Source organism: Vanellus vanellus (assembly GCF_965231255.1).
Source record: "Vanellus vanellus genome assembly, chromosome: 3".
Classification (NCBI taxonomy): domain Eukaryota; kingdom Metazoa; phylum Chordata; class Aves; order Charadriiformes; family Charadriidae; genus Vanellus; species Vanellus vanellus.
Window position 1 is genome coordinate 34490410 of NC_138907.1, and position 14249 is coordinate 34504658.

The following is a 14249-nucleotide window of genomic DNA, read 5'->3' on the forward strand; positions in this document are numbered from 1 at the left end:
GGGGGATTATATCTGTAATGGGAGGTGTGTGCTTCTCTACTGTGCAGTGCAAGTGTTTAATGGTAATCATTTATCTGTGTGTATGATACTGTTTGTTTGATTGCTTTGCGTAACTAGAATCCCTGTTTTCAAAATTTTTACTAGAGGGGAGCATCTGTTGTTTGCCCAGTGACCGGTTCAGCCCAAACCATGACACCCTCAAATAACTGAACTAGATACAACTGATAAAAACTTCAAATGTTCCATGCCAGCCTGAATTTAGGAAATCCCTTTGGATGCCAGCCTATTGGCTATGTAAGGAGTCAGCATATAAATACTAATTGTTTCCTGTAGTATTAACAAAGTGCACATGGTATTCAAAAATCTGTTTGTTTCTACTCATTATCAATAAACAGTGTGCTTTAGCTTTATTATCAGTTATTTTATAAGCACTTGGCCCCTGCTGAATATATTAGATAATTAGGAACAGAAAGTTAGGAAAGACCCTTTGGTGTAACAAACAGGTTCATATTAGACCAATAAATACCAGCCAACATTCAATATTTATGAAAATCAGTTTATCTTCGTACGTGTAAATCATTGGCCATATTAGTGTGTTCTATATTTTCATCTGTTCTTTTTACACTTCTAAATATGGGAACTTAAAATTTTTACTGTGTCTGTGGCTCTTTGCTTTTGGGTTGCTTTTTGTTTTTCTTTGTGAGATATCATGACTTCCTCTTTGGGAATATTTCTGTATCGATAACATTATTCAAATCTTACTCACAAGCTTTATTTTCACCATTTAAGAGAACCGCTATCTATGCAGGCTTAAGAGAGACTTGGAGGTTTAAAGGTCATAACATTTGCTTGAATCATAGGATTCACTTCATTATACTGACTCAAAGCCCAGAAGTTTTCCAAACTTTAATATATAATAGGAAGCTCCCAAATACACTTTAAGAGCTTCAAATTACAGCAGTGGTAAAATTTTGAAAATCTGAAGCATTTGTTTTGAAGAATAATTTAAACACTGCAGTACGAAGCATAATATGTTTAGACTTTTTCATTTTGTTGCAATCAGTAGCAGAAAGGGAATCTTTGTCTTTATTGTCATGTGTTTTCAGTTGTTAGAGCACTGTATAGGTATTTAAAGTGAAAAAGAAGTGTAAAAATCTTCCAGACTGTAGAAACAGAAGACACTCAAGGACTTATTGCTCTTACTTCCCTGCTCTAAGACTGTACCAAATCAGTTCAGCCTACTCCAAGGCTATGTTAATAAAACTATACAAATATCTACTGAGGGAATTGTACAAAGGCTTAGGTATCTGGATCCAGATATTTAGTTATCTTAAGTATTACTATTTCACCCAGGAGTTAACCCACTTCTGTTAAATTAGAGGTTAAGCAGTTTTTTCTGTGTAGAGAATACAGCATTTTCCTCTATATATGTCAATTATGTATTAGGCAATTGCTGTCATGTCCACTATCCACCAATAATGTATTACGGCTCTTCTCAGGACAAACTCGGATGTGTTCTGTGTACTTTGTCTTCTTTGTCATGCCATTAGCAACAATGCCTGGAAATACCTTCATTTTTTTCTCCTGTTCTCCATAGCATTACTGATAAAATTTGTTGCTTAGAATCTCCATGGTCTTCTCACTGTGATGCCCACTTGAAGATATTTTATGTGGTTAGCTGTTGTTAAATACAGTGGCGTTTCTGCTTCAACTATCATTCATTTTTAGAGAAATATAAAATATGTGGATATGTGGAGTTAATTTTTTTAATAACATAGACATCATTATTAAACCTAAAGATAATTTTCAAAATTAATATATATATAAAAATTTTCTATGGAGTGTGCTACCCAATAGGAAAGCTATTGCAAAAGTGTAGGTATGCAGACTTCTTTAATTGAACAACCTCTCCAATTACCTCAAGTGTTTCAGTAGCTTGTTTGCAGCCTGTTTTTCATAAACTTGGATTTCCGTTTTGCTTGTCACAGAGTTCACAGCTGACACACAAAATTAATTGCTCTTTAAGCGAACTTAATTTTGATACATAATATACAGTGTCAGTGATCAGGGGTTAAAAGACAAGCTCTCTCAGAAATGAATCATGGCACATAAAGCAAGGTCAAAATGAGTCCTTCCAAATCTGTGTTTTGATACCATGCATCCTGCATGCTATTGAGAGCTCTAAACTTTAAAAACATACTCAGTTGGCTAGGAGTGCTTTTCTGATGCATTTCAGCTGTGTAATTTGCATCCTGGTTCATGCCAACATATGACTGATTCAGAAGTGGAATTTTTTTTTTTTTTAAACATGGAAGTCTTATTTAATGAACGGGTAAAACTGAAGTAGCACAGTGCTCATCATTCTGGAGTTGGACTATCAGAAAAAAATGTCTGGTATCTAAAGTAATGTGGATAGAAAACTTCTGTGATTTATGTGTGGTCTAGATGGTCAGCAGGCTTCATTAAAAAAGAATTCCTGAAGGGTGGAAAGTAACAGAAGAGAAATGAAGTTGATAATGTAAAAGCTGTCTGTGAGCTGCAGTACAGCGTGTGTTTACACTATTTGAAAAAAAAAAAAAAACTATAAAGAGGGAAATGCTAGACCAAGAATTTGGGACTGATTCACAGTCAATAACCAGAGAGCACTGTTAGTTTAGCACATTTCCATCCCAGCTGTTTAAGACACTTTTACTGTGTTTTCTTCCCAGCATCAGCGGAAGAACAGACTTGTGCTTGACACAGCTTGAGTTTTCAGTCTGGTATCAGGATTCAAACTCACCTGGATCGGAACTGTCATACCTTTCTTTTTGTACTATCTTAATATGTATAAGACCACTATCAAAATGAGTTTTAAATTAATCTCATAAATGATGTGATACTGTTCCTTTGGCATTCACTTAGAAAAGTATTTTTTGTTTGTGGAGTTTTTTACTTATGTTTTCTGATTGTCTTTTTTTTTTTTTTCTCCTGATGAGCAAAACCCCATTCTTTGTTTACTGCTGTTTTGCCACAGTAAATGGGTCTTTGTGTGAGACTTTCATATTCTTCCTCCTTCGGGGAGTTTCTGTTGGGAAAACTATTCTTCCTGATACAGCAGGGTTCCGGCAATAGGCTTCAGCACAAGCTTACTCTTATTAGTGTAAGTTAGGTCTGCTGTTCTTAGGGCAGAACCTCCCAATCTTAAAAGGAAGAATGGAGACTTATGAAAAAATCACCTTTTTAGGCTTCATTTACTGTAATAACATTAAATAATAAATATTTAAGGGTCTATAACTTCCTTTACCTAACAACATACAAGAGAAAAGGAAAAAAAGGAACTGTTTTGGATCTCTAGAAGTTAGAAGAAACATCTTCATCTGACACGGATTTTAAATATTTTTTCCTGTCATGTGAAATTAGCTATCATTATCCATGCTGTAGATTTGATTAGCACAAATTCTGGATGGAAACGTTATTGAGAGCCTTAGTAAGCTGAAACTAATAAAGCATGCAGCAGCTGGCTTGCTAATGTTATTAACTACAACAAATAAAAGACTACTAGTTTAATACTTGTTTCTACACAGAAATAGAGATTTTACCATTTCTAAAATATACTATTAGGTGGGGTTTTTTATGTTAGTTTCATACTTTCAGTGCAAGTATCTTGTGGCTAGGTAGTTCTATTTCAGATTAATGCAGCCTTTTCTGATGTAACCAGTATAACAAAACCCCCTCAAATTTAAATAACCTAAATTGACCATCTTAAAAGAATATCAGATTCTGAAATAAAGATACAAGCTGCAGATTTCCACTGAGCAATTAAGTGTGACTTGTAAGCAATTCAGTAATTTTCAATTGTGTTTGTCACTAACCCCATAATTAGGTTTCCATTGAATTTCTGTTAATTAAACAGTTTCCGTCATTGCTTTTTCTCATCAAGCTGAGGGCACTTCAACTTTTTAAGCTAGGCCATGAGAAGACTGAGGTTAAGTAATTTTATAAAGGTCTCTCCAGTGTGAAATAGAATTCCTGGTGTTGATCTTCAGACGGTAGTACGGAGACCATCTCTGTATTAAGGTTTCTGCTCCAGTGAGGGAGAGGTATCTGTTACTAGGCTTTATGTTGTTAATTCATTACTAGGTCTTTTGGTTGATTATCTTTAATTTTAATTTTAGTTGGGGGATTATTCTTTTTGCTACTGATGGACATCTTACAAAGGACTTGTAATAAGCTGATTTTGTAAGTTGATGATAAAGAGAATACCAAAACAGGAACTTATTTCTTCTGCAGTCCCTCTTTCATATAAGAACAATAACGTCCAGCAGTGCTGTAGTGCTAGTCTTCATAAATAACATCAAGAAAGAAAAAAAAAAATCTTATGCTGAAAGCAACAGTGTTCATAAGTACTGCGGAAGGGGGGTTTTGTATGTTTCTTGGTTGATTTATTTTTTTCTGCTTGATCCTATCTGTTTTTTATCATAAGCTTGAACAAAAGTGTGTTGGCCTTTTTTCCTCCCTTCTAGTTTCTGAGTTACTTTGGCACACTCAGTCATGTTGTAGAGCCTACATACGTGAACATCTTTGATTTTTCTAAATTATTTTCCCATTGACTTTTGGCAATAAATGAAGTGGTGAAATTAACGTTCAGCCTGTGATGTTTTGGGGGAAGAAAAGCTCAGTCACAACCTTAGAAATGTTTCAAATCTGTTATGTATTCTGTACCAAGCGTGCTCGTTCCTTTTGCAAGTTCATTTTCAAAACTCTCTTCTTTGAGCAGCTGTATTTCCTAATTTCTGTTTTGAAAGGGCTAGCAAATATTAACCATTATCCTTGGCATAATAGCAGAAGCTGGTCATCAGCAAATGTAAGCACGATTGCTCAGCTCTTTTCGAAAAGAAACTGTAGTTAGAAACTTTTTCAGGAAGTAGAACGTACTGACTATCTATGAAAGATCTAGCTATATGGTCTCAGGGCTGAGCCACAACTGACCAAAAATACTTTGTTTCCTATGCTTTTTCACCTATGACCGAGGTGAAAAAAGCCCTTAAGAAAAAGGGTATTGTTATTTTACCTCATGATCTTATATTACCTTTGCTGTGCCACGTATGCATGCCTCTGAGTAAAGCAAGATCTGCTAGGGAGTTCTCTGGATTTCTTGTTCTGTATGGATTTCTTGTGTCTTTCAAACATCTAGGCCCAACTTTTTGGTTTGGTTCTTGGTGACGTATATTCTTGCAACGGTCTTTGGTTGGAGGAAAACTAATATGCATTCCTCTGGTAGAGAACTAAGGCTCAGTGATGAGGTGAGTATCTCAGAAGATATCATTGTTGCTAAGGAGAAAGATATCCATCTCTTGAAGGTAACTGAATGAAAACTGAAAGCCATTTTGGCTCTCCTTTACTTAAAAAAGTTTTTTTTCACTCTGCCTCTTAATAGGAGGTTGACTACAGCCTGTGCATGATGTTTTGACTAGAAAGAATGTGTTGGAGTTGTAACAGTAGATGCCCTGTATGAATTTCTTAAATCTTTTACAGCCCTGTTTTATATAATTCTGTGCTGTAATTTTCATATATTCCATAAATTTAATTTTATTTTTGTGAATATTTATAGAGATAAATATAATAAGCTGTTTGAGTCAGGAATATGAGAAGGAAAAGGATTCTTGTAGAATTATGTTGTCCTTTCCTTCAGAGTCACCTAGCAAGCAGATCTGCCTTACCTAGTATATATTAGGAAAAAGAAAGTGTATAGTCAATATTCCTTTTTTTCTCTTATTCTCTGTCTTTTTTTCCCTCTCCTCCTGTGATTCTTCATTGTGTCCTTGATTTATTCTGTGAACATCTCTGGAAATGAATTGGTGGTTGTTTTTTTTTTTCATTTGTAAAACTGAAAATCTTGCCATTGTATAAATTCATAGGAGAATGTTTCAATTGTTATCATAATCCTTGAGCTGATAAATCGCTTGGGGCGGGGGGAGCTTCAGTCAGCTAAGGTCTGTTCATTAAGAAAAGAAACTTCAAGTTGCATCTGTATCACATTGTCAGTTTATGTTTTACCTTTGTTTAATACTTCAGTATACTGGATGAACTCCCAGAATATCCAGAGTGTTGTTAGACTGTGTGTTTATTTTAGAAAGAGTTCTGGTAATTTTTACATGGAAACCTAGAAAAAAATGTGAGGGATGCAGTGATTTTGTTTGGTGGTATTCATGGGGATTTTCATTGTTGCTTTTCTTTTTTTTTTCTTTTCCTTTTGTTTTTGTTCATAGTGTTTAGACTAGCTTGGTCTGTTCTTGTTCTAACTCTTAAAAAGGAAATTTTAAAAATTAATCTAAAAATACACTGAAGATTCAGCTGTCTTCTAGAATTGGTAAAGAGGCTGAATTGGTTTATAACTTCTTATTTACGTTCTGCTATTTTAGACTAGAATCAGTGTTCTGGTGCTCAAATCTGTTTTGGCTTCTGTGTAGTCTTTGGGACACAAAAACTTAATTTTCAAGAATGCTAAGCACATTAAAGGTAATATAAGAGGGAGGAAATAGCAACTCATGTCTGTAACTTCAACTTGTCTAATTTGTTGCTCTACAAATTACCCTTGACTCTTGACTGGCAAATAATAATTTTCAAAACGAGAGCATTATTTTAGAAGAATTGTGTATTCTTTTTCTTTCTCTTGAAATATTTTAACTTTCTGCAGTGTTATTCTGGTAATGGTAATGATGCAAATTAGTGTAATTGTGTTTTTTTTTTATTCCCATAGCCTAAATTTGTGGTAATCTGAGTATGGTAAATCTTTGGCAAACGGGTAATCTTAGTAATGTTAAAATATCACCTTTCTAATTTCTAGCTCAAGATTAAAGGCCTATTTTTATAGATGAATTCATGTAGTCAGTTGAGACACTCTAGTTATAAAAACTATTTTTTGTTTCCTCTTACTCAGTGAAATCAATAAGGTGCTTAACATAGTGACAAATACTGACTTTCTCTGTATCTGTGTAATCACTACCACATTCTCATTAATAATATAAATGCCTCTCTTTTCCCAGTGCTTACAGAAATGCCTGCCTCCACGTATGAAGGTTTAATTCTCCTGCTTATTGTACTTAGTGTGTCTGCAGAGAGTATGAATAACCTCTCATACTACTGGCCTCTGTTCTGTTGGACTCTTCATGCAGAAAAATCATGTAGCAATAAGTAAATTTTTGTTCACTTTTACCAGTGATTTTTGTAGTCTCTTAACTTGAGAAGCAAGTCAATGCCAGTAATGCTTCTGTAACTTGTATTTCTTTCTAAATATCCTCACCTTTAAGCCCTCTGCATGTACAGCTCGCATTGACTTCAGGGAGTGTTGTGTAAGTCCAGAAGTTGTGAATTTTGCACATATGATGAATGGTATAGACAAGGTATTTGTCTCTTGTTCTTTAACTGAAATAATGAAAATCGGAAAGCACAGTTTGTCTGAAGTTAACAGAGGGTTGCTGTCTTCTTTTACTTCCTCTTTCTCCTGTTTTGAGACTTGACACTTTGTCATGGTGAACTCTGGAGGAGATAAATAACCAAACCTATCTGTTATGTTTTCCAATTCTTATTCCAGTCTTACAGCTCCTGATTTTCAGATATTTATCTCCTGGAAATAATGATTGGGGGTTTTTTTCTGTTTTTTTGTATATCTCATTGTTTCACCCTCCGGCAGGGAATAAATAAATTTGCACAAATAATCATATATGTTAAAAAATCCTATGCCTAAATCTTCTAAAAATCTACTTTTCTGAGAGGGCAGGCTTTAGATCTTTTCAATTATGAGATGATAGAAGAACAGAAGTCATAAAATAAATGAAAAAAGATTACTTCTCAGATTCTTTTAGTTCTAGAACTATTCCTTAGCTTGTGCAAGTATGTTCTGATATGGAGTTTTAGAATCTTCAGTATCAAATCCAGGTTTTAGTATCAGGAACAAAAGTACATTGCAATTGCATGGACCTTGAAGGAAAATAGCCTGCTAATATTAGTCAGCTTGGTAAATCTTGTATTTGACACATTACTTTACAGAGTTGTCTGCTTATTTGTGGGTTTGTTGTTTGGTTTTTTTTCCTTAAAAATGTTATGTATTTTCAGGTTGGATGAGTTAATTGAAAAGTTCCTTGAAGATAATGATCCTGATAGCACTCTGGATGTTGGTGCTGACATGCGCAAGATCAAGTATTGCTTCATTCACTTAAAGGTATTTCTTTTAAAAATAGATGGAAGTGCAGCTGACACTGAATAACATTCACAGTTGAAAAGTGTCAAAAGAAATGCAATACAATTGAGAGGCATTGGGAAAGGGTAAAACAATGGAACTGTGAAGAGCATGGAGGACTGATAGACATTTGAAATTTAGTTGGAAAACTTCAGCAGCATTTTGTGGAAACCCCAGCAAGGATCTCAGCATGCAGTAAATTGTAAGAGAGGACTGGAAATTATTGAAATCTACACAATTTATTTGCATATGGATAAATATATCCATCTGTATTCCCAGCACTATGAAGGCTTTATTTTGGTCAAACTATGTTGAAAGAGATAAAAATAAAGAGGAAAAACACCATATTCCTGAATCTGTTGCACTAACTCTCCTGATGGTGTTGTAAGCCCTTCTAGATCATTGAGCAAACAAGATACACTTGAGCTAGGAAGAAAAAGTGAAAATAGGGAGAGCAATAGAAGATAATATATACTTCTCTGTATTTGGGGGTGTAGTTTTCCAATATAATAATCTATACATTCCTAATCTTAATTTATTTTCTTTAAATAACTGGGGTTTAGTTATATTGTTAATACTGAAGGCTCTGTGATACTAGAGAACACTGGAATTTATGTGTAGAAAGAGTAAAGTAAATTGTACGCTTGGTAGTGAAGATCAACAAATACAGCTTGTCCCATACTTAACACAATGCATATAATTTCACAGTCAATTGGTGGCTCTATTTTGTTTTATGAAGAGTCTAGAAAGGCCTTACTTTTTCTACCATAGCTAGACAGTTTCAGAGTAGAAAAAATACATAAAAAGAGTGTACTTTTTTGTTTTTTCTAATAGCAACTAATGAATCGTTCAAAGATTTCTAATAAAAAACTGCTATCACAACACACCTCTGAAGAAAAAGACACTGACAAAGAAGCAGGAGAAGAATTGAAAAAACTGAAAGAACTTCTGCAGCAGAGAGACAATGAAATCAGTATCCTTTGTGAGGAAAAATGTGATATTTGGGTCTGAGCTGATCTGGCTACAATAGTTTTAGTGTGTGTGAGACAGGCATTAGCTGTGTGGAAGGAAATTCTCTCTAGTGACTCCTCAATGTTAAAACAGTTACTCAATTCCCAATTTCTATGTGGCAGGACTCCTGCTTTGCACCTGCTTCTATTTCAGTTGTGGCCCAACCCAAAATCCTGGATCCAAGCACCACTTAGCTTTAGAACAGTCCAGCCAAGGTCCAAATACTGTGGGTCAGGCCACGCCTAAAACACTCTCCTCAAGCAAATTAAACAACTTTTTAGAATGGGAAACTCTGATGCTATGTAAAGACCAATTTATTACCTTACAAAGAATAGAATTTCCTGTAGGTGGTATTTTTAGCCAAATGAAGTGCTACTTTGGGGACTATTGGGCTATTTGCCTTTAGAATAAATATAGAACTTGTAGGCTTTACATGCAACTTTAAAATTTAAATTAAAACTAAAGCTTCTTGCGTATAAAAATACTAAACTTCTCAGACACGCTTTGTCCATTTCACTGCCTCACAGAAAACGTGAATAGCTGCGCTGTTGCATTATGGGTAGGAGTTACTTTTAGCAGATTGACAGAACTGTGAGCAGACCACAGCATCACTGTGTCCCTAACTTTGTGGCCACTTGGTGGGTAAAATTTGAATATGGCACAGAACTGAAAAAATGGGTTTGCTTTGGTTTTGAGTTTGTAGGTAACAGAGATTCTTTCACGGGTATTAGTAAGAAGCAAACTCAGTTGCGTTCTTTGTGATCAACAATTCCAGATCAATTGTATATATTAAATATGAATGGCATTTTACATTGGGGTGTAGCATGCTACCATTCTGAATTGAGGTGGCAGGAAAGCTTCTATATTTCTGCTCTGTCGCAGAAGATAAGATGTTCATTTTCCAAGGTGCACTTTCAAATAAATTTAGCTATAATACTGACTTATCGTTCCTTTTAAAGAATTCTTCAATTTTCATGTCAATTTCATGATCTGGACTTCCAGAAACATTTCTTCCTGAAATAAATTATTTCATTATTATGAGATGGCTAATGAAAAAAAGCAAAACATCTCTATGAAGTGTGCTTGTGCTTGATAGATATATACAGCTTTTTCAGAAGTACAAGGAAGAAAGTTGTGTAAATCCATGTTAGAGTTATATGGGAAGAATATAAGAATTATGACTTTGAACTCGACACTGATTTACAGAGTCTGCAGCCGCTAAGTGACTGTACGTCATCATTAGAGAATTAATAACATGTCTAATGTGATGTAGTGGTGGGAAGTATGGAAGCTGTTTAGTAAATAAACTATGAGGTCCTTCTTGCCTATGGTAGCTAGGAGCTATCATAACAATTGAATTGTAAAGTGTTGTTGTATTATTACTATGTAGTCCAGTTAATAATATTTCCCAAAGACTACTTAGATTTTCTGCTGTTTGTTTAGAAGACTAATTAGAATTAAAATGAGTAGCATATCAAAAAACATCACAGGGACTCCTGTTGTTTTGCCTGAAGGCACACAGGATTTTCATTGTAAACCCTCTATAAGCTGTTAGGCAAAATGTATTTATACCAAATATACTTCCAGTAAATACATAGTGTTATTGGACAAAATTTCCCAAGACCTGTTCTGCATTTTAGTAAGCATTCTTATTGTGAAAAACTTACAGATGTGATGCGCTTGTCAGGCTACCTGTAAGTTAAAGCGTTTTTTTCTTTTGATTGGAAATTTTGTTTATCACACAATTTAAAATTAAAAAGGGAGTGTCACACAATTGCAATAAGATAATAGAGTTTTCATTCCTGTTTGTCTGTAAGTGCTTTTATCAGGCATTTATAGAATGGGATCAACAACTGTGGTCAATGTGTGAATTTTTTACTGTTTAGTAAAAATAAATCTGCTGTTTGGAAAAACTAAGGTTGATTAGTATAATTACAAAGAATATACCCAACTCCAACTTCACATTCACATATAAACTTCCATAACGTGAATTGTTCCACTTGGAAAAAAGAGACTTAGGGATAAACAAAGATGATTGTTGCTTTATGAAAAAGAGGTCCTTAATGATTTCCTTAATGTATCTTGCAGATATTCTGGTAAATATGCTAAAAAAAGAAAAAAAGAAAGTGCAAGATGCTTTTTTCCAGCTTAGTGCTGCCTCTGCTGGTTCTGCAGTCTTGGAGAAGTCTCTTTCTATAAACTTGGAAGAAAGTCAGAGTCCATCTAGCTGTTCTAGTCTGAAAGAGGCAAAAGATTTCAGCTCTTCAGTTCACAGACTACCTTTTCTTCCCAGACAAACAGGTTAGTGTCATTAATTAAGGGAGCAGTTATTGGATTATTACAATATGATTTGCAGCATATCATACAAATGTGTACCACAACAGGAGAGTTTTCAGTATCAGCTGTATTGTGCTAATTCTTTATCCATAAATGCAAGGATTTAAATTTATAGCCCTCTCAAGGCGCTGATGGCTTTTACAAACTGATGTGAATACTCTGTTGAACAGTCCTACAAAACCAGAGTATAAATTCAGTTGCAGGCCCTTGAATCTTTGACTGAATTCTCAAAAAAAAAAAGGATTTTTTGACCACAATTCATTACAAAATACTAGGAAATAATATTTTTTCCCTGGAAAATTTGAAAATACTGGCTTTTAACAAAACTGAAATCTAAAGCAGAACTGCAGATACTGAGAGAATTTTTGTGTAGGAATTATTAATTGCACAATATCCTTAAACAGCAATAAATACAATATTATTTTTTTTAATCTTCCAGCCTCAGAGAGAAATCTTACATTCAACTAAAATGAAATTTCATTAATTATGCTTCTAGCTCTGATGTCAGATTGTAAACATAAAACTTCTTGTGATTATATATAAAATGTTTTTTATATTATACACTTCAGATATCTGGGCTTTATTAAGCATTTTTAATAAGCCATGGTGATTATTTCTATTGTTAAAAAAAGAGAATATGATTAAATGATCTGAGACCTTAGTTCCAGAAATGACAAATAGCTCCATTTTTGTGCATGTGAGTAGCTTTAATGAAATGGTGCCCTTCTGGAGGAAGACCTTAGTAAGTGTGAACAAATTTAAAACTTCTTATGCTGAAGTATCTAATATATATATATTTTAAGTGTTTCTCAAGGGGTTTAATAATTCACATAATTTGCAAACAAGTCAGACCTGAATTCATAAATAATGTATTCATTTAGGATAGCTAACGCAGTCAACACCATTTTACCATGTGCTGTGCCTTCGTTAGCAGATGAGTACTATTTGTCCATAGGTAACTGATGAAAGTTTTTATCTCTTATAGTAAAGCCAGCATATTGTTATTCATACTTCATTCTAATTCAGCTGTTTTGTAAAATGCAATAGGTGAGCATATCAAATGATATTCATTGGAAAAAGAATTACCTGGGACAGATGGTTGGCGCAGGGAATCTGCCACAATGATGAAGTATTGTCTTTTGTTAATCAATAAATAAAAGTAAATGTAACTGATTCACATCCTGTTTGGGTAATGAGTTTTAGATAGACATCTGTCTAGGATGAGAAGGTAGTATGTTTTGAGATGAGACTTTTTTATATGATTGGATTGCGCATTATATGGTTTTCTCATTTTGAAAGTAACTGGAAACCTACTCCCTTCTTTCAAGTCCTCTTTTCAATCAGTTTTGGTTCACGTTCTGATATTCTGTGTCATTCCACGTGGACATGAAAATGATGAAGTCCTCAATAACCAAGAAGCTAAGTGTGAACGTGAAAGTCCTCCCTTAGGTTCTCTTATACTTAATTTATTTTTAAACTTTTCTGTCATATTGCTTGAGGGCTACAGATAAATAAAAAGTTATTTTTGGACTATTTTAGGTGGCCGTATATCTCTGCATTGTTTTAGACTGGCCTGACATTCTGCTACAAGTCTAGTCCAGTAATGTTGGCAGCATTTGGAGTTAAAATATTCTGTACAGCTGTTAAAATAATAATGCCTTAAAACATTATTTCTTAAAACTCTTGCGTTACTATGCTCAGGTAATACTTAGAATAGCAGACATAAAAAAGTAGTAGAAACACTGTTAATAATACAACATGTCCAGCCTTGCCAGTATGCCTCAAACCCAACCTCAGGAGACCAATTGTCTCTGCAAGAATATAACTGAGTGTCCAGGCTCTTTCTTGACTTTTTGTCTCTGAAATTGACAGTATTTTCTAACTTATATATAAATAACTTTATTTTTCTCTTTATTTTGTTTTGTTTTTTAAAGTTCTGAAAGTCACAAGTTTCAATATTTACCTTCATATCGTAACTAACATTTTTAGTAAAAATTTCTTGTAGACTGGAGATTATATATTTCTCAAATCAGCCTGTAGGGTTTTCAGTTTGATTCTCTGTGGTATTAAGAGATATGTTTGAGCAAAATGCACTATGTAATGCTTGTAAACACATGCAGACAGTTCATCAGAAAATGTTGAAAAAGGTCTCGCTGTGTACTTATACATGGTACACATAAAGCCATCATATTAGATGTAAATTTTTGCTACAGGAGAAGAATTTTAATGAAACTTTAATAATATTTTTTAGAAGTATTAGAACTTTTCTGTAGTCTTTAACTACATTTGAGATTTTTAAATTTTAAAATTGTATTTGAGATATCTTAAAATAATATATAAAATACCAGAATGGATAATGAGTCAAAACTTTAGAAAAATAAAACAAGTATTTAAGAATATGCAGTAATAGTTAGGATAAGGCCAGAGGGCTCAAGAAAAAAAAAAAAAACAAGACAAAAGTTGTGAGAGTCAAAGTCAGTAAAAAGAAAGCCAGTGCTAGGACAAGCAGCCTATGCCATGTTATTAAAAAAAAAAAATATATATATATATTAATATATATATATTAATTACAGATAAATACCATGTGAGGAAAAAGACTGTATCCACATGAAGGATTCCACTTTCTTTGTAGATAAGTTATTGTTTTGAGACCCTTAGCTACAAAGTACCATAAAGCCTCAAG

At 34.0% G+C, this 14249-nt stretch overlaps 1 protein-coding gene across 1 annotated transcript in view; it reads left to right on the top strand.

Moving 5' to 3' along the window:
• KIF6 (kinesin family member 6) overlaps positions 1 to 14249 on the top strand; it is a gene marked incomplete at both ends in the record, with an annotated part of 169772 nt that overhangs the window by 66900 nt on the left and 88623 nt on the right. The window contains 3 exons of the mRNA XM_082481021.1: positions 8095 to 8200; positions 9053 to 9191; positions 11318 to 11530. Coding sequence (XP_082337147.1) covers positions 8095 to 8200; positions 9053 to 9191; positions 11318 to 11530 — 458 coding nt within the window. The remainder of the gene's footprint in view (positions 1 to 8094; positions 8201 to 9052; positions 9192 to 11317; positions 11531 to 14249) is intronic.